The sequence below is a fragment of the Dipodomys spectabilis genome, unplaced genomic scaffold, assembly GCF_019054845.1.
Source record: "Dipodomys spectabilis isolate Male_0828 unplaced genomic scaffold, ASM1905484v1 ptg000138l, whole genome shotgun sequence".
In the NCBI taxonomy this organism is placed as follows: domain Eukaryota; kingdom Metazoa; phylum Chordata; class Mammalia; order Rodentia; family Heteromyidae; genus Dipodomys; species Dipodomys spectabilis.
Genome location: NW_024870815.1, coordinates 14751515 through 14778699, shown reverse-complemented (window position 1 = coordinate 14778699; position 27185 = coordinate 14751515). Strand labels below are relative to the sequence as shown.

Below are 27185 nucleotides of genomic sequence, written 5' to 3'. Positions count from 1 at the left end.
GTACAGCAGTTATGTCTGTGAAGCTTCTACAATTGTGGTCAATGTCAGTAATGACTGTGGGCACCTCCGTGGTCTAGGAGCTACAGTGCCTCTAGGTAACACTTTAGAGATCTTTTTGTCCTTGTTTTCCTCATAGGCGCAAGTCATAGTTGAGGGATGACTTTTGATGTTGGATCTGAACTTTTAGACAGCCACAGAGGCCCTGGGGTTGAGGGAATAGATGTCCAGAACAACTAGATGTAAAGTCAGGTTCCTGAACTCAGAATCTGTGAAAAATCCCAAACATCTGGGGCTGGAGTCCCAAGCCACTGAAAAGGCTAGATTTGTTGCCCTTAGGTACATACACTTCAGCAGCTTAGGCCCAATGCAGTGGGATGGAACCCTGTTTCTCACCTAAGAGGGCAGGAGACAGCACTGGCATAGCTTAGCTTCAAGGGAAAAAGGGTATTGCAGAAGGTTGAGATCTTTCTCACTTTTTGATATAGACATTTATTGCTGTAACAATCCTTCTTAGGAGATTTTGCTGAGTAAGTTCTGTATGTTGGGATACCATTCTTTCCTCAAGGTATTTTTTGTCTTTTTTATTACTTCTATTACCCATTGGTCAGTCAGAAGAATCTTGTTTAATTTCCGTGTATTCATACATCTTATAAATATGAGCTATTAACTTCTTCACAGATAATTCCATTTACTCTCCATTTGAATAAAATTCTAATAGTTAAAGCATGTACTTTTTCAAGTAAGTAATTAAAATGTATTTTTCAAGTAAAGCTTAAGATAGCTAACACATAAATTCTAGTGTCTTCTTCATATATGTAATTATACAAACAATTCACTTGTAAAATAATATGTTCAAGCAATATATTAGAAGTTAAAATAAATATGAAAGAACAACAGCTTTATCATGACAATTAGTAAACATTAAAATCCCTATTCAAGAGTTTCTCGTTATCTTTCCTAAAATATTCTCGCTATAGATATGGAAGCATTTGCTTCCCATCTCACTCCCATCTCACTCTTACAAACGCCATTTTTATTATTTTGCACTTAACAATATAACATCATTCCAAAAAGTTCATATATTTCCTGTTTATTTTTGTTTGTTTTTGTCAGTCCTGGGGCTTGAACTGAGGGCTGTCCCTGAGCTTCTTTTGCTCAAGGCTAGCCCTCTACCACTTGAGCCACAGCGCCACTTCCCACTTTTATGTGGTACTGAGGAATCAAATGCAGGGCTTCATGCATGCTGGGGAAGCACTCTACCACTAAGCCACATTCCAGGCCCTATCCTGTTGTTTTTAATAGCAATATACAATTCTATGAATTTCCATCCCTTTTTTAATAGACATTTAAATTATCTCAACTTATTAACTTGTAGAAAGAATTCTGCAGTAAATCTTTGTTATTGGTTTCTGCATACAACTTTAGGCTCTTAGAAGAAAAGTCGATTTTTTTTTCTTTAGAATTAAATAAAGCATGTATTTAACATTTGAAAAAGGACTGCCAATGTGTTCTCAAAACCAAAATTGTACACATTTGTACTCTGATGCATTTTCTTGAGATAAATGTGCTTTTTGGTTGGATTTACAAAGTCCAACTGTGCACAATGTAACTTTTGAAAGATCAAAGGACAGATTAACAATGGAAAGAAATTATCTGCCATTAGTCACCCATATTTCTTGTAACAATGATAATCAATAGTATGATTTCTGCAGACAGACATGGGTGACATGGATTGAATTTTGGACCTGTGTCAGTTTTTAAGTATTTTAACCCTTGAGTTGTTCTTTTTGCAAAAATGAAGGAAAATAATAGTTCCTACTTTATAAGAGTTATGAGGATTAGTATTCAAAGTGTTTAGCAAAAGATCCTAACAATAGCATGTGCTTCCCTATTAATCATTTACTTCATATGGTTTGAACAAGAACACATTTACTTATAGTTTCGAAGTATAGTTTCAAAATACCCCAAAATGATCTAAATTTTATTTTGTCTGAATCAATTCTAAGAATAAAAAAAAAAAAATCTTTAGAGTTGAGCATGGTGGTGAACACTTGCAATTCCAAAATTTGAATAAGGTAGAAGGTTCATGGATTCAAGGCCAGCCTGGGCTATTATAGCAAGAAGACAAAATTCACTGAAACCTCACATTACCATGAAGAAATTAGAATGGAACATAATTCGACCAGTTGACAAAACCTTTGAAAATGCAAAGTTGTAAAACTTAAAAGAGAAAGTTAACAATATGGAGATTTAGTTTTAGGTTAATCAGATTTAATATGACAGAACAAAAGACTTTCTAAGGTTTTAAGCAGTATTTTAACAATGAGGGCTGATAGTTTATAAACAATTTTAAGTTAGGGATGGCTGAAAAAGCAAGCATCAAATATCAAGGCTGAAGCTGATTTCAGTACAAAGCTGACTTTAAGTACAAAGAGTTCCTAGAGGTATGATCACCTCAAATCTTCTCTATATATAGGAAATTTTAACATGTTCAATTTGAGACATCAAAAAAAAAAACATTTAAAATAGAAACGGTACAATGTATCCGAGGTTTGAAGGTCAAATTTATTAGGAGATTAAGAGATGTATTATACATGAACTATAAATACTGCACAGCTGACTTTATTCACAGTCAAGCTAAGATAATAGTCAGTGCCAACCTATTTTGTGGACACTCTGGTTCTTTTGTTCCAAGAAAAGTTTGCACCATAAGACTTGGACTTGGGTTTTGGAACCTTCTTCTCTTCCACGTCATAGCTCCATCCTAGATGGGGGAAAAGAAAAAAAAACCAAACAAATGAACAAACAAAAACCAAATCCGAAGAAACAGAATTAATGCAGATACTTTAAAAATACAGAAATTAAGAGGCTTTATAATTTAATGTTTATTTATCAATAAGAGTAACTGTTACCACATCTGAAATATAAATACTTAGTAATTTGTTCCCTTAAAACTCTGAGTGGCAAGAGTCCATTGCCCGAAGATGATTTATCATATCTCAAATTAAAGATAAAACTATGATTTAATGTTTCCTAAGTCAATATTCTTTGCTCTGTTAGTGATGACTATATATTATTCAAAACTTAGATTTCTCTGTGACTTAACAAGTCTTTAAAAACTATAATAAGAAAAACTAGACACTATAATGTATCTCACTGTTCTTCTAAAATCTGCTTTCTTTACAAATAGCTTGGAACTCATTTGAAATCGGAAGAAAAACACAAATCATAGCTGGACTCAGTCATGAGAAATTACCACATTCAATCTCTTTACTGACGAAATTTCCAGAAGGTTCAACAGTTGCTTCAGGGACCATCTTATTAGGTAGAATCATGAAAAGTACTCCGTATCAGTGCCAACTCTTAGACCTGATCAAAAGCCCACTGTGTGATCAGAATCTCTGGTGGGTAGCTAAACTAATCTTAAAAAGTTTAATTGCAGAAGCTTCACTTGTTATGCACAGAAAAGCTTCACTTTTTATGCACAGAAAATTTTAAGCTACTAGTCAAAACTGTCTATTCTTTTCTGAGAATTTTTAATCGTCTCTACAACCTTTTCAGTATTTTATAATTCTGAAAACTGGATTTATATATGTCTACCTTCTGGTTTAAGTCCTGTTCTTCAGTTCTCGTAAGATAAAGGTAAAAACTAAATCAACATCCCCTTTCTTGAAAGGAGTTAAGCAACACCTGAAACTTAATCTTCTAATATCCATTTTCCTAGTAGTGTAATTTATCACATGCTTTTCTCTCAGGATTTTTCAAATAATCATCTTGAGAAATAGTAATCCTATATAAAATATCCAAACTGAGCTTTATATTGTCAAGAATAAGTGAGCTTTGGATCTTAGAAGTTCGAAAGAATTTTAGTGATTCTTTATGAGTATAGTGCCTGCTGCCACGAAGCTTATATATCGACAGTTCCTCACCTGGAATTAATTAGATTTTGTTATAAAAGTAAAACCTACAAAACTCAAATCATCAAAGCATACTACTGTGATTTTTCCAAAAAAGGAAAATCATGAAACAAAGGAGGAGGCAACAATGCTTGATAAGAAATCTACCTTGCTCATGTAATTGTAACCCCTCTGTATGGTATTTTCACAATTTAAAAAAAAAAAAGGAAAATCATCACATTTAACTCAAGTTAATCGTACATTCCCACTGCTGAACACTGTGCCTTGAGGAACATATATATCTATATCTATATATGTATGTATATATATATATATATATTTAATATATATACTAGTCTCACTTTACATGAATATAGAGGTTACAGAACTCCCAGGCAACTTTGGCTAAAAGGACAAAATAAAGAATAAGAACACTTGAAAAGACATCAAATATGTACTTAATGAGGGGCAAGTTACATTAATGACACTAATCTTTTCTATTTCCCATTTGAAATCTGACCCTAAACAGGAAAAATGTAATATATTTATTTCTATACTCTATGCTTAGAGTATAGAAATGTAGGAATGAAACTGCAAAATGTCTACATTTCTATGTAAGAGTATCTTTCAATTCCAACAATCTTTTTTTTTTTTTTAAAGAAATAACCCAAACTTGTGTTCTGAAATGAGGTCTTGGGAGTTGTCCTCTGTGAAGAATGTATATATAAAGGTGTAGTCTACGACAATGGTCCCATATGTTGTCTTACAAGGATACTCAAAACTGGCCCGTGTTCTTCCTAGCTGTGCAGCAGAAGATCAAAGCAACTAAGTCCAAGGCAGCTGCCCCAGAGATGGGATAAAGCTCCTAGGACTGCCATCATTTCCCACTGTGGAGAATAGCCATATGGCATGGATTAGCCACAAATCCAACCACTAACACCTAAATGACAAGAAGCTGACTTGCTTTGCTGTTTCACACATTGGAATGCTTTCACAAAAATATTTTGAACTTTAAGCTCTAGTGTTAGAGAAGTACATCTGGTAAATTCTTTCAGCAAACTTAAAATGTGATCTGTAATATTCAATGCCCTCCCTCCCCACCAGAATTATGTTAGTTTGTTTTATAGATCTCTATACTGTGCTTGGAATATTCTATTTCCTATTATTTTCTTCTGTGTAATCTTTCAAACACCAAAAATGACTCCAAACAAAATCAGACCACAATAAGTAACCTATAACTTCTCTGGAGACAGAAAAAGAAATCCCACTTATTTTTATTTATAGAATCATTTCACTTATGGATCGGTAGTGAAGAATACAAGGTGACACTCATCAGTTCTTGTATTGCTTCTGGTAACCTAATTCTGTTCCTGTGAAAGGTCCTTCTTCATTAATGGTATGATCACAAATCTTGATGCGCACAGTTAATAATTTGTAAGTACCACACAATATGAACAAACCAGCATAAATGGAATTGACTGCTAACCAACACATGAATCAGAATAGCTAAGTTTGGGGAAGCTAAAGTAAGTTCATAGGTACTTGGAATGTTTCAATTCTTCACCAGATTGTGTACTGATGTCATACTTAGCTGAAAGCAAACTGTAACCCTAACTTATAATTTAACATCAGGAAAGAAACAATAACAGCTTTTTCAAAAACTTCACAGTAAAAGTCCTTCCACTTTGAAATTGCTCAGTACATAATATGGGGGTTGGAGGACAGAAAGTTAGGAATAAAGGCACTATTTCTTTCAGAAAATAGTACAGAATGTGTGCAATATGATTTCTGAAATGTTGACAAAACAATTCTATCCATAAAAATTAGATATGATTCCAACAAACAAATAAGGTGAAAACATGGGACACTTGAAATACTCATTAGTTTAAGTGTCTACACTTGCTATAGATATGACACCTTGAAAAAAACCTCAAACACATTGGATGTGATCATTAATTTAAATCCCTTTAGATTTTATCTTTACAAATAATAATATATCTCTTCAAATACTAGTATCTTTTCATATATTATTACATACAAAGCTGTAATTGGAACCACACTATTCAAAATTTGTAACGAAAAAAATTGGGATATTAATTAATTATTGTAGCTTTTAGGTTGTCAGAATATATTTTGTCCCCTGGGCAAAAAACTGCACACAATCAAAAGTCATTCCCAAAGATTTTGATACTATTCATTGGAGTATAAACTATATATAGGGATTTCCTGAATTCTATTTAACTCATAATATACAAGAAACTACACTAAGTTACTATGTATAATTCTACCTTTATGAGAAAAAATTATTTCAGAGTTCTAACAGGAGACCTAACGAATAACCCCTTTTCTTCCCTCCTTCTCTGTCCTCTGTCCTTCTACACTCTAGGACAAGGGATTGGAAAGAAAGCTAGGGAGAAAAAAGTCTTTATAAATTGTAGGTATTCACAAATCCTCACTTGTCAATTTAATTACTCATTAAAATTTATTTGTAACCCCAAAATTAATACCCGTGATACTTCTGTGGTTATTTATGACATGCACAGAATGGAAAACAATTGAGTTGCCCAACATGCACATTTCTAGCTGAGGTCAAGCAAGGTAATGCTCTGCCTTGTTGAAGCTCTCACACTGTAAACAAGTGCACTTTTCAAGGTCTATTTAGAGGTGCATTTTTGTTTTGTTTGCTTCTTGATGATTTCATCATTTACAATGGCCCCTAAGCACAGTGCGAGAAGGCTGATGTGACAATACAGTATTTATAAAGTAAACTGTCTTTACACCAAAGTATATAAAACACATTGTACTGAAAGAATGTGTAGAGGCTTGAAGAAATCCAGCTTGTCATTTTCCTCGAAGTAACTGTTCTGTTATTTGCTAGTATAGTGTTCCTAGTGACTTTATAGAACACAATTGTCATGAAAAAGGTGAATGGCTATAACTAGCAGATATACTAATTCTGTCCTATCAAACTGATAGAACTGACTCTTCCCCTACACTCCTTGTAAACTCAGTTTTGCTTCCATTAGTAATTTAGTTCCACATCTCTTTTCTTCATATACCTTTGTGTTATCTTGACTAATGGTTTGAACTGTTTAAAAAAACATCTGCTTAGCTCCTTTGTGTCACATGAGCAAAATAAGTTCTTCAAAACATGTTCATTTTATAAGTTAAGTCATGTTCATATTTTTTCTGGACATTTTTCTCTCAACAGTTTTGGAGGTGTTCATGGGATATCTAATATAAACTCACTAACCAAAGGCAGGCAAACTTTTCTACCACAGAGAGAGTAGATCTACATGTAAGCTCAAACATATCTTTTCTGGTTGCAAGAAATAAATCCAAAACATCAAGAGAACATTGCTGATTCTGTTTTTCTAATTTTAATTTTATTACTTATTTTGAGAACTCATAATCTGACCACTGATGATTCTAATAAACAGCACAGTAGCTTACAGGGTTCTTATTCTCTACTCCATGAGAACAAATGATTCTGGTTTATAAGTCTTTTCCATTTTGAATTCAAAATTAAGAATTTGTACTCAATGAAAAGACAACCTTTTTGCCATGAACCATTAAGTTTCACAATTCTGTGTTTATTAACCTACGGCTGAAAGTCTAGAATTGAAGTTATAAACTGTGTGACTGTACATCATCAACATGTCTATAATTCAGAAAAACCTTTACTACTTTCATTGTGTGCAAAGGTTAGCATTTTTCTACCTCTGGATAGCACTAATAAATTAAATTATAAAGTGTCTCCTTAAAGAAGTCTATTCTGATCTGCTCATAGGAAAAAAGGCTACCATGTAAATGGAATAACCTTAAAATTCTCAGAAAACAAGGAAACTGAATTTCTAATATACATATTCTAGATTTTAAAAGTACCGTTAAAGGAACTAAGACAAGCATTTCATGTTTGTGTAATGTAGGTAATCTTTGGTAACAACATTTAGTAATTTTGATTTAATAAAAACCAGCTATGTTTGCTCTGACTTATCAGTGTTAAACAGAAGCACTGATTTTTATTCTACTTATTTTCTTCGGCCTTACTGACAGCTAGTATTACTTCTAATATTTGTAGTCACGAGAAATTCTTTATTTCAGCAATGATTTTCAAGATTATTAGTTTACTAAGTTAAATATTACTGGATATTTACTAAATATCTAGACAATTTCTAAGAAAAGTAGAATACTGAACCAACCAATATTATTAGATTCTGTCCTATTACTCAAAAGCATTGCACTTTGGCACTTGAGGAAAGAGAAGATAAAGAAAGGCCACTGCAGCTCTTATTCGCTGAACTGGTCACAAAAGGATTTCCTGTCCTTCTGAAAGAGGTCACAAAGACCCTGTGTGTCCTATATGCATGAAAAGGAGTGTCACAGAAAGATACAGAAGATAGCTGAGCAAATAGACTTGGTTACTTAATACTCCCCCTACAAAACCACACTTTTGCACAACTATGCACCACTTCATCAAATTTAGCATAAAACACACAGCCTTCCAATGTAACATAAAATTCATATTGAATACATTTTTGTGCTTTCTCTTTAATCCGTCCTCTGTTATAGTGGCCCTAATCAGGAACCTATTAATGGCTAAGAGACCTTTACACCCAATAATTACTAAATAAAAATTTAAGCTTATATAATCTTGTTTCTCCCTTTCATATTCTAGAAGGCTATTCCTTTTAGTTAAGCTATATGCTCATTTTTATTTTTTCTGCTTTTTGTTTTTTGGTCGGTCATGGGGCCTGAACTCTGGGTCTGGGCGCTGTCCCTCAGCTCTTCAGTTCAAGGCTAGCACTCTACCACTTGAGCCACAGTGCCAATTCCGGCCTTTTCTGCTTATGTGGTACTGAGGAAATGAACCCAGGGTCTCATGCATGAGAGGCAAGCATTCTACCACTAGGCACATTCCCAGACCTTCAACATGATCATTTTTGCCACTAGGAGAACCTGGACTATAAGGAATACACACAACCATAGAAAGTAATGTTATATATACTGATGAATTTCTATTAGTCAACTAAAATGTTTATTGTGTAATTTTTCATTATCCTGGTTTTTCTATGAAATCAAAAGTAATTTTGATTAAAAGATGACAATTATATACTTGAATTAAACCCTACTAGAAGTAATAGTGACATACAAGTTATTATTTCACATGGAAGATAGTGAAATAACTTGGTAAACAAGGTAACAGATGTGATTTGCTTATTGTTGGAAAAAAGGAATTCTTAATGTCATAAAGTAGGATGCCTGCACCAGAAAGAGAAAAACAAATGTAAAGGACTAAATCTGAGTGGATTCAGGGAGTTATATAAGATTTGAAGGGAAGGAATTATATTTCCCTTGAATTATATTTTTTTGCATTACTATATGCAAAAAAATAAGTTAAAAACCTATAACATGTCTTCAAATATTATTAAGGTTTGCTCTATTTTGTTGGGCTTTTTGTTTCTTTAATTAACTGTATAATATGGAAAGTAATTCTTATATCTAATCTTCCTAGGATACAAAAGTCCTGGCTTATCACAATAACTTTAGAAGCTTTCTGCTGACTTCAAGTTTTTGGTCAGTTTATATATGAGCAAAGGTCTTTTACTATTTTAATACCCTCTGTGTTTCTAAGTCTTTTTATGACTTTTATTTCTTAGTCAGCTATGATCCATCCTATACTTAGCCTAATGCCTACTTTTGGCAACTTCTGATTTATTTCTGTGGTACTAGAGCTTAAACTCAGGATAAAGGCACATACTAGGTAAGTGCTCTACAGCTCATAACTTTTTATTTTTGCTTTCTCTAAGCTCTTTGAGCCACAACACCACTTCTAGGTTTCTATTGGTTAAGTGGAGATGAGTATCATGGACTTTCCTGCCATGGTTGGCTTTGAACTGCGATCTTCAGATCTCAGCCTCCTAAGTAGCTAGGATTACAGGTGTGAGCCACCAGCGCCTGGCTATTATATCCTAAATGTTAAAAAATAAAAGGCAAAATATAACAAACTTTAGATTCCACAGATGGCCTCTGGAAAAATCAGAGATATATTCTTTCACTCTGAAAAAAAAAAATTTAATCAATAAACTAGGTTTAGGTGTAAACTAGGTTTAATAAATAAACAAGGATGAGGGGCTGGGAAGGTGGCTCCGTGGTAGAATGTTTGCCTTGCATGCGTGAGGCCCTGGGTTCGACTCCTCAGCACCACATAAGCAAAAAGAAAAAAGCCGGAAGTGACACTGTGGCTCAAGTGGCTAGCCTTGAGCTGAAGAGCTGAGGGACAGCGCCCAGGCCCAGAGTTCAGGCCCCACAACCGGACCACCACCCCCCTCCAAAAAAATAAATAAATAAACAAGGATGAGCTGCTGAAGGAAAGATGTCAAGAAAAAAAAAATGGTTAAATTACCCTGAGGTTAAATTTGATGAGTAAAAAGTGAACAAATAGCTCTGAGATTGTGTTTTATGAGATAAATTCCTAGAATATCAATATCCTCATTGTCTATGATACATTCCAATTATCAGAGCCTTTGTATTGTTTTGCCTGATAATAGACAACTGATTATTTTGGTTATTTTTTTAAATGGTTACATCCTTATTTCTTTAGTTTAAGTCTTGCATCTTTAAGGCCACTAAATATTAACTTAAGAATCTGAACTTCAGGAACACACAAACAGATACTTAGGACCTACTCTGGAGTAGGTTTATTGAATAATCTTTTTAGTTAATGTCCTTCATAATTTTGATATAGTCTTGGTATATGTTTGGCACTTTCATTTCTCAAGAATTTTTTCTCTGTAGCCTATTAAAAAATAAAATACAGCACTTTGGCATGCCAGACTTAAACTGAGGCTCTGATGCTATCTTTCTGGCGAGCTCCTCACCTTCTATCTTTTGTTCCTTTTTATCCCACTGAAACCAAAATTCTTCCCCCAAGTCTGTTCACAACATTGAAAATTCTGTTCCTCTTAAATTAGCCTTACAATGATTGAAATGTTATTCTGACTCCCCCTGCCTTTCTGTATAAGAGCTGACCATAAGGATATTCTGAGACTCTCCTGGAAGGGAACCTGACCTCTACCCAGGAGAAGTGCACACTGAGTAGCAATGAATCTGAATACACAGACCCCCCTGGATTCCCTTTTGAGATTACAGGCTATATTCCTTTAGTTTAATCACATTTCTACACAGCTACCAAATTTTCATCAAACAAAAGCAAATGTTTTCATTGGGTCTTTCAGTCTTCATGCTGTGTTATGTAAAATTGTGTTGTTTTCTTGGCTTTGATAGTTCCCTGGAAGTTCTTTCAATCAGCTATAGGCCAGACTGTTTCCTTTTTAACAAATACTGTCAACACAGAGTCCCATGGAAAAGAACTGCACCAGAAAATTTGGGGGTTTGATACCATCAGTTAATTTTAATACCATATCACTGGATTAAGTCGGGGTTTTCAGAACTGTAGTCAAGAAGCAGATAAATTCGTGATCCAGTGAAACAAAAATTATGCAAGATTAAATGAACTGATGAGTGATAACTGTAGTTTTATGTTTAGAATAACAATGATACAGTTTTGTCTTTGTCAACATATTAGAAAGTCCTTTTTTCTTCCTCTTAAAGTAGCTAGATAACACATTCTAATTAAGTAGTCTGTTTTGCAAATTCAAATATTTGTGTTCCTTCTGTAGAATTTAGTATTAACTACTCTTATTTTCATGGCAATTAAAGTACTTGCATAAATTCAGTAACAATTTGATGTATTGATTATGGCACCAAGGCCTTACCTAGAATAACATGTTTGAGAATGATGCTCATTTGCACATATGAACAGATACTTTTAAGGAATTAAGGTTGATCTTCCAGAGCTAACACAACTCCAGGAACAGTGACCTGGCACCTTGACTTACAGAATTCTCAGCTTTACAGATAACTCTGGGTTAATTTGGGTATCTTAAGAAGGGCAGATATACTCAAATTAATAGGTATTGAAGAAGAAATCCGGTGGTGAGATCTTAGTTTGGGCTACTAAATTCAAGAGACTGTGGGATTCGTTATGAAAAGGTTCAGTAACACAAACTTAGAAAAGTTTGACAGAGTAACACGTTTGCCTCACTTGTGTAACTAACCAAGGACAATGGTATACCAATCTCATCATAAATAATCTTTCTTCAAGATTATTTTCCTATCAAAAAGGGAAGAGGCAAACACTTTCAGTGTCTGTGTGCTTTGAGGGGCACACTTGGAAGGGCTAACTATTTGGGAGGCTGAGGAAGGAAAATGACTTGAGCCCAGGAGTTCTAGATTGGTCTGAATAGTGACATCATATTTTAAAAGAAAAAAAAATTGAGGGGGGAGGAAAGAAAAGATTTTTTAAATAGAGAACTATATACTACCTCTAGCATACCTCTTCTCTTCCGCCTTCTCAGATTTTTGGCTGTTTGGCAACTCTTTATGCCAGCAGTGGGCTTGAACTCATGAACTCCTACTCTTAGCTTTTACTGCTCAAGGCTGGCACTCAACGACTTGAACTACACTTCCATTTTCTACAACTCTTTTAAAGTTATACGTATAAAAACTCCTGTCAGGTGTCCTACTGTTCTAACTGATACCTCTTCCCTAAGAAAAAGACCAATTTTTAATCTTAATTTTCTATTCACTTAAAATTTATTTTGCTTTTATAACATCTGCTTTGTTTTGTTTAAAATAAATTCTTTCACTTATATTTTGTACCTTTAGGAGAGTCAAGATTCTTACTTTGTTTCACAAGTTGTCCTTTAACAGCTATATGGAAGTTACATTCTCCTAAGAGGTTAAGGTAGATAGAGTAGATGCTACTCAAAGTGTCCACTTCTGGGAGAATTCAAAGTTCTGAATTCCCTCTTCCGACTGCCTCTTTTTAGGATCCTTGGCACTATTTTCTTCTTGGCTTCTACCTTCTATTATTTCAGAAGTGGGTTTTCCTCCCCAATAGACCTACGTTTTCACAGTTTGTCTTCTATCCTTCTTATTATGGAGAGAAACCTTCCTTTATTTGAAGAATTTCAAAGAGTTTTTTCTTTCATTGTGAAAATAACATAGACAGGGGTTACAATTACATGGGCAAGATAACGAGTACATTTCTTATCAAGCATTGTTGCCTCCTCCTTTGTTTCCCCTTCCCTCCCTTCCCATACTTCCCCCCTTCCCCCCCTCCCCACCCCATCCCCCCCCCAAAGTTGTAAAGTTCGTTTTTTCTGACATAACGACTTGTACATCTCATTGTTGCAATGGGTCCTCAAAGAGTTTTTATAACTAACAACACTGAGAAAAAACAGGAGGCAAAATGCTATATTTGAGAAGAGTCACAAAGTTGCAAATCAGATCAAACAGGAGTGAAAAAAAATTCTGGTTTTTATTACTATGTAAATGGTAGTAGATTTTAGTCTTCTACCATTCAAATTTTCCACAGCTGTCTTTCACCACCTCTCTCCAAGATATAGCTTCCTCTCATCCTTCACAAAAACACAAGGAAAGACAAAAGCCACTAGGGTGAGAAAGGTGGACCTTTTAGTTCACAAAGCACTGAAGTAAGGTTCATCTACATTTCAGAAGAAACACCACATGTTCCTTTTTTTCTCTTTTCTTCAAAAAAAGGTTGTCTTTGAAGAGTTCCTCAGAATAGAGGCTAAGCTTAAAGGGAATGATTAGGGTAAAGCCCTGGGTTAAAGCTAAAAGACATCACATTCTTCATAATATTCTTTGCTTTATAAATATGTTGAGAACTGGGAAGATTTGGTGGAGTAGATGATAAGGAAAAAGGAGAAACAAGAAGACAGAGCCATTCAGTCTCTTCTTCATTTCCCACTACCCAATTTCAAAGAACCAGCCTTCGTAAGGAACTGAGGTATAAAGGGAACTATGTTAAAGAAGACAGAAGAAGAGGGAACTCTGCAGGAATTATCAATAGCAGAAGGAAGAAAACTACTTTTTAGTCTTAGAGGAAAGGCATTTGTTTATAAAAAGATCAACCTATACAACATCTTATTTAGTAAATACATAAAAATAGATGACTAACAGAGGAATTTTTTTTGGGGGGGGGGTCCAGTCACAGGGCCTGAACTCTGGGCCTGGGTGCTGTCCCTCAGCTCTTCAGCTCAAGGCTAGCACTCTACCACTTGAGCCACAGTGCCACTTTTAGCTTTTTTCTTTTTGCTTATGTGGTGCTGAGGAATCGAACCCAGGGCCTCATGCATGCAAGGCAAGCACTCTACCACTGAGCCACCTTCCCAGCCCCAACAGAGGATTTTTAACATACGTTTCTCATAATGATTAACGTATGTAGATATAAAATTCTACTTGTCCTTGATTCTTATCAAGTAAGTTTCTAAAGAACTGCACTTCTTAACAAGTATAAAATCTGAAGCCACATGTGGTGACTCAGGCTATTCTGGAAGCTGAAAGGAGGGGATCAAGTTACAAGGCCAATCCAGGCAAAGAGACCTCAAATTAACCAACAATAACAAAACTCTGGTTCATAGCTGCCATGCCAGATACAATGGGAAGCATAAATAGGAGGATCACAGTTTGAGGACTCAAAAATAATCAAAGGCAAAGGGCTGGAGGCACAAGTAATAGAGCAAGTTGCCTAGGAAACATGTGGCCCTGAGTTCAAACCCCAGTATATAAGGTATCCAACTTTCCAAGTTGGATAACATTGTCCTATTTCATATGTATGATACACATACATATATCATAGTACTCTATACACATCCTAGAATATATATCAACAGACTACTAAGACTATATATAAATAGTATATATATCCTGTATATTGCTAAAGACCTTAGATCAGTGCTGTATAATAGAAATATAAGATGAACAACATATTTAATGTTTTCTAATAGCCATGTTACAGAAATGAGTGAAAAGAAACAAGTAAAATTAATATGAATCATATACTTTACCTAGACCAAATATTTAGACTATTCTAATTTCAACATGTAATAAAAATTAACAATGACTCTTTGTATCAGTTATTTGAAACCTACTGTGTATTTTACATTGACAGTGAATCTCAACAAACTAAACACATTCCAAATGCTAAAGCCTCATGTGGCTAGTGACTACCATACTGCACAATGTACATTTAGATGATTGATTTTTCAGTTCTATCAGCTTTATACTATCAGAGAAATTGCTATACTTGGAATCTAAACTTAGCACTAGCAATTGATAGTGATTCATCTTGAGCTCTAGATCTCAATATCCTTACAAAAGAGTTCAAAACAAGGAGCGTACATTTAGAAACAACTCAACATTGTAAAAGGCTCATCCTTAAGAATGTTGACATACATCACCGTGTTTACCCAAACCTCCCCTAAAAAGACAGGAACCCCATCCCATTGTTGCGCAGAAAGTTACACCTCAATAAAAAGTACTTAAGCATGCTGAGCACTGTAAACAAAGAAGCAATCTCAGAACCCCCTGGCCTTCTCTGGCATATTCTTTGAATTTCCCCCTGGATATGATTGTTATGGCTTGGATCTTACATGTACCCCAAAGACTCATATATTAAAGGCTTGGTTGCCAGCAGGTGGCACTGGTGGGAAGTGGTGGAACCACTATGAGGTGAAGCCTATTTGAAAGAACTTGTGTCATTGGGGCCTTGCCAGCCACCATGAAGTTTCTTCCACCACACATTCCCTGCCATCATGCTCTTCTTTATCACAGGCCCAAAAGCAACTGGGCCAAACAACTGTGGACTAAAAACTCTGACACATGAGCCAAAATATCTCTCTTTTTGTTTGTCCAGGTATTTAAGCTAGCTAATGCACTAAAAGCAATCCCTACAGGAGAACACAATTTTCATGACCCTTGCCCTTGGAATTCTATCATCCGGAGAAGATTAAGTGTATCATAGGAAAAGAAGCTTAACATTGGTGTCCACCATACTCAGACTTTGGCAAAGCTTATCCATCACCTGCTATCTCAGACTTTATCTGCACAATAGTATAATCTTTGTTCACTGTGTATTTCCTCTCCTCATGCACCTATAAGCTATCACCACCTCCCTCTAAACACTGAGCTCTTATTCCTTTCTGTAGCTTAGGAAAACTAAGATTCCCACCTCCTGGACCTTCTGTTCGTTTTATACTTTATTGTCTGTTCATTTCATAGATTCACATCAAACCTTCAGAGGGCAAAAGAAAACTACAATTGTTAATCATTTTTCAATAGTTTTCTTCAGACTTTAATTAGAGGATATTAACAGCTCTACTAGGAGATAAAAGTCACATTAAATTAAAAAGATTTTTAAAAATTATAAATTATAATATAACTAAATTTACTATTCAAATTCACCAGTATTATACATTAAAAGGTAAAGATAAACAAGATTTGGTACATTCACTGGGAGGCAGGATAAAATAGTATAGTTTGAATATACAGATTAGGCCTTAGATACTTCTCTCTAGAGCCTAGCCACACAACACTGGCATACAAGAATACTCTGACCAACTGCAATGCCAAAAAAATAAGCTATAAAAACATACTATAAAGGTATTAAGGAAGAAATTATTATAGAAATTTTGAGGAAGAAAGCAGGAATAGGCAATTGAGTTATGAGAAAGAAAAAGAAAGGGATCAAGAATAAGGGTACAACTATGTTAGACTGACTGCCTAACAATACCAGGCCCTGATTTAAATACCTACCAAAACAAAAATAACAAACAAACAACTAGAAGCCAAATAGTATTTTCTATGAAGGAGCAAGCAGTAATTACTCATGTTTTGGGAGCCATGTGGTCTTTATTACAACTATTCATTATCATGGTAGCAAAATAGTCATCACAGACAATACATAAATGAATAAATGTGACTGCTCTCAAATAAAAACTGATAAACAAATTATATGTATGTAATCTTGTTGCTTAATGTTACTTATGTCTGAGTTCTTTTGTTGTCATCTTTTATTTATTTTTTAACATTTAAACAAAAGGAAAATGAGAAAACTTATTTTCTGGACATTCAAAGTATATAAATTATGTTGTTTTATAATAAAAAATGATTTTTTGTTTTGTTTGAAAAGCAAACATTTAATGTCTGTAACTCCATAATCTTTGCCAGATTTTACATTCCCACATTACCAGTGCCAACACACTTCTCTAAGTACACAATTGAGTAGATGATTCATTGTGTTATAAGGTAAGAAACTCTTGAGTATTACTCAATCCAATTTTTCAGGTCAAAGATGAAGACATAGGTTTATCAGAGCCTAAATGTAATGAAGCATGCTTTATTTAAGTTCTCCTATGAGAAAGACAATGGAATTCGAATTCTAGTTACCTGAGTCTTAATCCTGCAGTCTTTACATTACTAGTTGGTGTTGGGTGTTTTCTTTTGTTTTTGCCTTTTAGAAAATTGCTTAAATTACCGTAACATCGGTTCATCCAAACTTCCAAAGCACAAGTTCACAAGGCAATCATATTAATCAATCTGGGGAAGAAGAGTTAATTTTTGTATTTCTCACCATGTTTATATACACGCAAGGGTAAATCAGAATGGAAGAGATTGCTGAGGTGTTTGGAAAAGATCCTCCACTCTGGTTCTATAATACTTTAATACTGTTTATTTAGATCTTTCTTATATGGTATGTGTAGAACCAAACCTTTATCTATTTAAAAATACATAATGCTAAACATAAAATAAATCTGGAGATCAAAATCACCACAGTGCCAGGTGCTGTGGCACACACTGTAATCCTAGCTCCCCAGGAGGCTGAGATCTGAGAATTGTGGTTCTAAGTTAACATGAGCAGGAAAGTCCATGAGACTCTTTATCTCCAATAAACCATGCAAAAACTGGAAGAATGTCTACTAAGAAATCTTTCCCACCTTAAGTCTTAAGGATTGTAGAAATTCAGATTTTCTGTATTTTTCTTACACAGTGACTTCTATGGTTTTTCATTTTCTAAGTCATTGTCCACTGAGCCTTTTCAAGTTATATTTTCTATTAACTTTTATACTGTTACTCAATTATTTTTTATAGTAACAATCAGATTGGAAAGCCACCTGATTTCAACAGTATATTACACCTACAATTTACAGGCAATGGTCACCACGCAGTCCTGTGACCACTTAGAGGGAGGCTAACACCAGGGATTTAATAATTAGATTTCCTGTTACTAAACTCATATTACAAACCTTAAATGAGTAATTTTCAAGGTGTCAGACATAAAATATGGTAGGCTAAAAGGATGGAAAACATTAGAACTGTTTAATGATAATGATGTTACTGATTAATTAAAATATTTTCATTAATAAAAATACTATTTTGACAGTATTATTTTAAATCAAAATAATAAAGACTACATAACCACTTTGAAACAATGATTTAATTAAGAAATTGCCAAAAAAAATGTCAATATAAAATTGTACTTAGGAAATCTTTCTTAAGAGAAAGGATGTTAATAAACATAATAGGATATATTTATATACTATTATTTACTTACTGTCAGGCCCTATCCTAATCACTTTGTTTTTTAATAACTCATTTAATCTCACAGTGAATCTCATTTCATATATGAAGAAAATGGAAATAGAACATAATTACCTACCATAGATTTGAATCCAGACAGTCTAGTTTTAGACTTTTTTTCTGGCATGGTGCTGGGGTCCAACACAGTGTATGCTAAGCACACGTTCTATCATTGTCCTATATACTCCCATCTCTTACCCCTAGAGTTTTAGATTTTAATAAGATATGTAACAATAAGAGAAGAAATGCAAATGTTTTAAATAATAATTTCTACAGTATGTTGACATATATGCCAAATATGTTACAATATAGTACTACTACTACTAATATTGAAATTTTTATAGTGCCTTATAGTAATAATGCACTTAAGACATTATTTCATCCAAACAGATAACTAAAATCTCATTGAAATTCAATTTGAACAACTAGAATTTGAGTGTCTTTATGCTAAATAAGAGTTTGTCAAATATTATACATTAGTGACAAATACACAGTAGCATGCATTTCAGTCTAAGGGAACAAAAGTAGAAATACCAGATGAAGAATGGAGAGAATGAGAACTAATTATAACCAGGTGTCTGTTATATATAGAAACTATCCCAGATATTCCTACTTCATAAGATTTCTTATTTTAGGGCTGGGAAGGTGGCTCAGTGGTAGAATGCTTGCCTTGCATGTATGAGGTCCTGGGTTTGACTCCTTAGCACCACATAAGCAGAAAAAGCCGGAAGTGGTGCTGTGGCTTAAGGGATAGAGCGCTAGCCTTGAGCTGAAGAGCTGAGGGACAGTGCCCAGGCCCAGAGTTCAGGCCCCACGACCGGCACAAAAAAAAAAAAAAAAAATTCTTATTTTAATTATGAAAAAACATTAAATCCATTATGGAATTACTCCAAAATCATAGAGCTTCTAAACAGATTAGAATCCGAACTGGCCTGGCTTCATGCCTTCTTCTAGTACATGTGCTGGCGAAACAGTAGAAAATGAGAAAAAAGGATATTTCCATTTCCGTTCATAATGAGATAGCCATAAACCAAAGGAGTAACACAGTTATCAGTGGGGTAACATGGTTATCTGAAAAGCTGACATATTCTTAGGCTTTAGTATAATTGTATTAGTGAGATTATATTAATTATCCAAAAAGCAGCAAATGTAGACATTTAGGCTTAAAGGAAAATTTTAGAATAAGTAATTAAAGAGCTGTTAAACAATAGGCACCAGATTTGAGCTCAAAATAAGAAAAGTAAATAATAGAGATGTCAAAACAGGAATAAATCAAATTATGATATTATCAATCAAATGTTAGTGATTTTTGCAGAGGACTTAGAATAAGGCATGTGCTAGATGAATGATCTTATTCCTTGCTCTACTTCAAAGTACAGTTTGTCTTTTACATGGGACATTCTGTATTAGATTTTGTTTTTTCAGGGAGGTATTCTGACATAGTAAAAAAAAAATCTGAAATACTGAATTTATCATAATTAATCATGATTATTAAAATTACTGAATTAATACATTGAAGGATTTGTTACAAACCGAGTGTCAGTGGCCCATGCATATAATCCTATCTACTCAGGAGACTGGGATCTAAGGACACTGGCCTTAAGTAAGCCTGGACAGACAGATTAGTGAGACTCAAATCTTCAATTAACTAGCAAAAAGGTAGAACTAGAGGCATGCCTCAAGTGGTAGAGAACTAGCAATGAACAAAACAGGAAAGAAAGAACACAAGGCTCCTCAGTTCAAGCTTCAGTAAGGGCACAAAAAAATGAATAAATATATATGCTTGGTGAGAATGGCTCACACTTGGAATCCTAGCTATTCAGAAGGCTGAGATCTGAGGACTATAGTTCAAGGCCAGCCCAGGTAGGAAACTCAGGAGTAGCACCCAGACTCTCAGTTAAAGGACTGGCACAAAAAATAAGATAAAATAAAATAATGTAAAAAATAATGAAATACTACCTTCAACTCAAATACTATATTCCTAAATGATTAAGAACATAAAATATCTCAACTTACTTGCTAAAACAAAAGGAATAAAAAAAAAATAAAGAGACCAAGCATACCATTTTTTTCTGCGAAGGCAATCGCATCTTCTTTAGTACTGAAAGTTAGAACCATGTTGGACAAAGGATCAGCCCTGTAAGAAAGAAACATTTTCCAAGATTTAACATTAAGCTTCAGCCACACAAATTAATATTCAAAATAAAATGATCAGAAAATAAAGTCACTATAATATTAAATAAGTACACTATTAGATGAATGTTGGCATATTACATATAATCTTAATTACTCAGGAGCTTGAGATCCAGACAATGTTAGTTGGAAGCCAGCCTGAGTGGTAAAGTCTGAGACTCGATGCTTTCAAAAATCAGCACACGCACCATGGTTTGGGGGTGGGGCCCAAGTGGTGTAGAGTATCAGCCAATCAAGCAAAGACAAGTGAAGGCCTTGAGTTCAAACCCCAGTATATGCACAATAATAGTAGTCTATGTGGTAACTGGCCAGGCTTTAAATATTTTTCTTTGTTCCATATGTTTCTATTACTACAAAATGATAAAATGAAATTTAAGCAGATTGACAACCCAAACTACAACCAAGCCATTAGCTTGAACTACAGATTCCTTAGCTAAATGACGAACTTATTATGTTGGTAATGAGACCTTCTGTTTCCAATTCCAACAAAATTATGAAGCATTTCAAAATATAATTGTGCTATTTCTACAAATGTTATAATGATTCTGTGAGCCATTTATGTAAGTATAGGAAAGTAAAAATTCTTTACTTAGTCTACTAATAAGAGTTTAAGACATGTTATCTCAAAATATGGCATTTTTGCATTTGAGAATAATCAAGAGTAGACTGGTGTTTTCTTGTCTTTCTTGCGTGAAGCAGGCCGTAACAGAATTCTCCTACCTTCCTCTAAAGTAGGCTTTCAGATCCCCATTATGAAAGTACCTACCCTGTACCCAGAGGAAGAGATACCTTTATCTCTGAAAACAAGGATGTAGTCAAGAATCATGGCTAAGTTCCCTCAGCAGATACCATTAGAGTATAGCCTCTTTGTCTATCATATTCTGTTCAACTGCATCAAATGTAAGTTAAGGGGTTGGGAAGGTAACTCAGTGGTAGAGTGTTTGCGTTGCATGGATGAGGCCCTGGGTTTCATTCCTTAGCACCACATAAGCAGAAAAAGCCGGAAGTGGCGCTGTGGCTCAAGTGGTAGAGTGCGAGCCTTGAGCTGAAGAGCTGAGGGACAGCACCTAGGCCCACAGTTCAGGTCCCAAGACTGACCCCCTTTTCTCCCCCCCAAAAAATATGAGTTGAAAAACACTGATTTCTCTGTATTTTAGGTCTTCATTTAAAGGCTTCCATGTCATATAAAACAACAAATAAATTAGTATGCTATTCTTTTGTTAAGCTATCATATATGAACCATTCATGGATATGAAGAAAACATACTGTTTTTTCTACTTTATAACACTTTAGCTTACCTGACCTTACTCTCCCTCCCTCCTTTCCTCTTCTGAGTCAGGGTTCGATTATGTAGCCCAGCCTGGTCTCAAACTCTTAATCTTTCTACCTCATCCTCAAGAGTGATAGGAATATAAAACTGCATTAACATGCCTTATATACTTATATAAAGTGATTTGCCCAGAGTATAACTTGAGTAAATAAGCAATGGTTTATCACCGTACGATGCTGAAAATATATTACTACAGTGAATCCTAGAATAGATAAAACCCCATTAAAATCTTGTAGACTCAAAATGAATAAAGAGAACACTTAAATTTTGTGGTATAAAGAAAGTTATACAGGGGGTGGGAAGGTGGCTCAGTGGTAGAGCGCTTGCCTTGCATGCTTGAGGCCCTGGGTTCGATTCCTCAGCACCACATAAGCAAAAAGAAAAAAGCCGCAAGTGGCTCTGTGGCTCAAGTGGTAGAGCGCTAGCCTTGAGCTGAAGAGCTGAGGGACAGCACCCAGGCCCAGAGTTCAGACCCCAAGACCGAACCCAAAAAAAAAAAAAAAAAAGTTATACACACACTGCTGAAGTCTCTAGATGCATGTGATTTACAAAATAAGTATATGTTGCCTGAAACATGAAATCTTAAAGGTATCAAAACATCTACAAACTGTTTATGGTTCACCTAAAATAATTCTATTCAAATTGCAACATAGAAAAATTTTAAAAATAGAAATATACTAACCCTGTCCCCCCAAAAAATCCCGAGAATGAATTTTCTAATCATAGGGTTCCTTCAAATTAGCTAACTTTTGAACTCAGATGCCAGCACACCTCAAGCAAAATGCATATTATAATATTTTACTTTAATTTAAAAACACATAAAAATAATACTAAACTATTAATACCATTCATGAAGTATTTCAGGCTAATATATGGAGCTTGAATCTCACATTTGCAATACTTATAATTCTTATATAAAAATAATTTCATTGAATTAATAGTATTTAAAATAGTATTTCTAAGGTTTATTTGTTGAGTCACACTCATATAAATATACATGCGAACATATTTTAAGAAATACATATATGGTACCTATGTCTTTGGTTACAGTGAAACCTAAAGTATCAAAAGTTTGAACAACAGATGAAAGAAGTGACACTGATCAAGATGTATTATACTCATAAACTGATAGGCTGAAATGAAACCTCTTTATACAACTGCTTAAAGATAATTTTGAAAAATTAAAAGTTAAGAAATTAAACTTGTCTTCTTTTCTTTTCTTTTTGGTGCTGATTCTGGGGCTTGAACTCAGGGGTGGGACACTGTCCCTTAGCCTTTGTACTCAAGATTAGCACTCTACCACTAAAGCCACAGCTCTACTGCTGGCTTTTTGGTTAACTGGAGATAAGTTTCATGGATATTCCTGCCTGGTCTGGCTAGGAACTATGATCCTCAGATCTTAGCATCCTGCGTAGCTAGGATTACAAGCGTGAGCCACCAGCATAAAACTTAAATTTATCTTGGGGCTGGGAAGGTAGCTCAGTGGTAGAGCGCTTGCCTTGCATGCTCGAGGCCCTGGGTTCGATTCCTCAGCACCACATAAGCAAAAAGAAAAAAGCCGGAAGTGGTGCTGTGGCTCAAGTGGTAGAGTGCTAGCCTTGAGCTGAAGAGCTGAGGGACAGCGCCCAGGCCCAGAGTTCAGGCCCCACGACTGGACCACAAAAAAAAAACAAAAAAAACTTAAATTTATCTATTAAAAAAAAAGTATTTTCAAAAGAAAAATTTACATTGAAAAGGAAAGTTGAAAACAAGGTTCATTTTAAACCAAAGTACTTACGTTGAAGCCCAACCCATCAAAGGATTTTCCCATCGCTCTCTGGTATCAAACTCCATCTTCCATTTCTTTGTGTTGTTTACACCAGACTGCATGTTATTTCGAGCAGGAACAAATATCCTGACCTTTCTAGTTGTGATATGCTCTTTTGGAACACCAGTTAATGCCGTGATATCCTAAAGAAAACAAGCACACAAACATGTTTCAGCAGACTATATATTCAGTGATGCAGTTTTGTTACTCTTTATACTCATGTAATTCTATCCAAATGTCTATAAATTGGGATAGACTTTCTGGCTTATTTACTACTATCCTTACCTTACTCCCTTCCTTTTCCTTCTTTCCTTGATCCCTTCGTTCCTCCCTTCTTTCCATTTATTTGCTGACTGATGGTGGTAGGGATTATTTGAATCTAGGCGCTCCTGTACACTAGGAAGTACTTGGCCATTGTGCTACACCCAACCCAGCATTTCTGGAGAGTTTGTTGGTATAAGAACCTATTAGTCAATATACTCTTATAGTGTGAGCAGATGTAACTCATCAGACAAGAAAAAAAAAATATGCTAAAAGATTATTAAAAGTAAAGGAATACAAGAAGCAACTAAATTTTAAACAGAAGAAAATCCAAAAACAATTTTAGTTAGCATTTTATCTTCCTTTGGTGAAACCTACTGAGAATGAGTAAATCTGATCTCAAAGTCTAATTTGTTAAGCCAAAAAAGTTGTATGGTTTTTGCAGAAATGTGAAATGAAAACAATGGTAAGTTTTTTAACTACAATTTTGTATATTTTTATCCAACAATGTTTGTAAAATACTTTATTCTAACAAAGTAAAATCATATTAGGATCAACCATATTATTTTAATAAATAACACATTTTAATAAATTACGCACTTAAAATCATCAAGGCTGAAGGTGTCAGTGAGAGGACAGTTGCCTAGCATGTGTGAGGCTCTTTTAATATCAGCTCAAAGTGAAGAAAGACTTGGCATGAAAATGATTAAATCAAAACTAAACAAAAAACGAACATTTTCACTTCATTATTATGTACCCCCGATTTCAAGCTCTTTATTTGTAGTTTTAGTCTACCAATGCTATTAACCTTATCATTAGTATGAATATAGTATGAACAGATACTGGGGAAACACTAGGTGCATTTGTGAGGTATCAATTTTTCCACCTACAAGACCAAAAATAGAAATCTTTGAAGTTATTGAATTGGCAACCAATAATCTACTTAAAACAATTATCTCTCCACTTGCATCAACTAGGTGTGGTTACTTTGTCATAGCTTGTCTATTTAGAGAAATTATCAAAATAATCCATATAAATATTTACACAAATATAAAAACTTCTAAAGGTGCCTATACTAGTTTAAATTCCTATATATCTGTGGTGAGTAAAAATAAATACAATTTGAATAAGAGCTTTTTAATGTAAATTTAAGATTTGATGAGTAATTTCTAACTGCCATGTTCAACTAAAATTCTAAATACTATTAGACTTTAGTGGTCAGGAACAATGCTCAGGGGTACAGTGCTTGCCTACCATGCACCAAGGTCCTCGATTCAATCCCCAACAATACCAGAAAAAAAAAAAAAAAAAGTATTACATTTTAATGACTGAGTATCTAAAGCACAGTCCTATATTCAATGGCTAGAAGTAACTCCATTCCTTGCAAAGTCCTCAATGTTTAATTCTCCCTTTGAATTTACGATTGCATTTTCAATCTTAATATTGATTTATTGTTTAATGCATATATCATTAGATTAATAAGTTTTATTTCCTAAGTATAGTTGAAGTAGACTATAAACTAACACCAAAAATATGTTATAGAATTGTGGGAATGGAACATCTCAAAATTCCACTGCAACCTCTCCATTCTGAGCTAAATTCCTAACAAAGAAAATTGTTTATACAAGATGCAGGGTACCGGAATCAAATACAGTGAAAACAGGGGTTATACCATGGGCGAAAGAATATACAAAAGAAATAAATCACATAGGTTGGCTCAGTGGTAGAGCGGTTGCCTTGCATGCTCGAGGCCCTAGGTTCGATTCCTCAGCAGCACATAAGCAAAAAGAAAAAAAAAAGCCGGAAGTGGCGCTGTGGCTCAAGTGGTAGAGTGCTAGCCTTGAGCTGAAGAGCTGAGGGACAGTGCCCAGGCCCAGAGTTCAGGCCCTACGACCGGACCCAAAAAAAAAAAAAAAAATAGTAACAGAAAAAAACCTCTTGTGCCCCTATTTTGGGGTTCATTTCGCTTAGCTCCATCTTATAAGGTCATATGTACATAGCTTTTGACCTTTTCTATTTGTCTGGTAAGATTATCCTAGACGTATACTAATTATTGCAAATAAGGAAAACCACAGGACCTGTGTTTCTTTGGGCCTGGCTTACTTCACTTAGTAAAATTTTTTCCAAGTCTTTCCATTTCCTAACAAATGGGGTGGTGTCATTCTTTCTAAAGGACGTATAGAATTCCATTTTGTGTGTGTGTAGGTGTGTTGTGTATGTATGTATCTCTCTATATATACACACAACATTTTTTGATCCATTCATCTACTGAGGGGCATCTGGGTTGGGTCCATATCTTATAATGCTGCAATGAACGTAATTGTGCTGGTAGCTTTAGTATGGTCTTGTTTTTGATCGTTTGATTCAGTACCCTGTATCTTATATATACATTTTTCTAATTTGGGGAGGGGGAAGGAAATAACAAAATGCTAAACAATGAGATGTACAAGACATTTTGTTGAAAATGAACTTTACAAGTTGGGGGGGAGGGAAGAGTTGAGGAGATTAGGAGGGAAGGGATGGTAGGGGAAAAACAAAGGAAGGGGTAACAATGCTCGAGAGAAAAATGTAATCATTACCTTATGTAACTGTAACCCCTCGGTACAGTATCTTTACAATAAAAAATATTAAAAATTGTTATTTGACTGTTCTTTAACTACATGAAAGGAAACATTAAATTCTTAATAAAGGTTAACTCATGAAAATGAGATTATAGTAAATATTTGTTTTTTTCTTCTGTATTGCGATGCATGACAAAAATATTTTAATAACAAAAGCTTTGAAAAAACTCAAAATAATATTTCTCTTTTTTTTTTTTACTACATGTAAGTAAAAAAAGAACAGAATGACTTTTAGATTGAGAAGTCGCTCTAAAGTGGTTATAAAATATTGCTAAGTTCTGTATATTCTAAACTCATAATTACCAATCTTTCATGTAACTTATTGATATCTACCCCCAATTTAAAGTTGGCATTCAAGCAATGAATTTCTGAATTTTAAAGTATACATTATCTTGCCATAGACTCACAGTTTTTGCCTGCAGAAGACATGTAAGGTATTGCAGCTCAGTTGAGCTGCTGCCAAAGACAGACAATAAAAGGCTTGGCATCTCTCACATACTTGACACCTAAAGGGCACAGAAGCGCCAAGATTTCTGGTCCCTGTAGACACACTTTCAGTCTAGACAAAC

General features: G+C 34.6%; 1 protein-coding gene across 1 annotated transcript in view; it reads right to left on the bottom strand.

Annotated features, from left to right (window-relative positions):
* Window positions 1-2547: 2547 nt before the first annotated feature.
* The window catches only part of Ndufs4 (NADH:ubiquinone oxidoreductase subunit S4), a 72063-nt gene continuing 47425 nt past the window's right edge, over window positions 2548-27185 (bottom strand). Inside the window, exons 3-5 of the mRNA XM_042690609.1 lie at window positions 23705-23877; window positions 20468-20541; window positions 2548-2764 (exon numbers count right to left, since the gene is read on the bottom strand). Coding sequence (XP_042546543.1) covers window positions 2661-2764; window positions 20468-20541; window positions 23705-23877 — 351 coding nt within the window. The 3' untranslated portion in view covers window positions 2548-2660. The remainder of the gene's footprint in view (window positions 2765-20467; window positions 20542-23704; window positions 23878-27185) is intronic.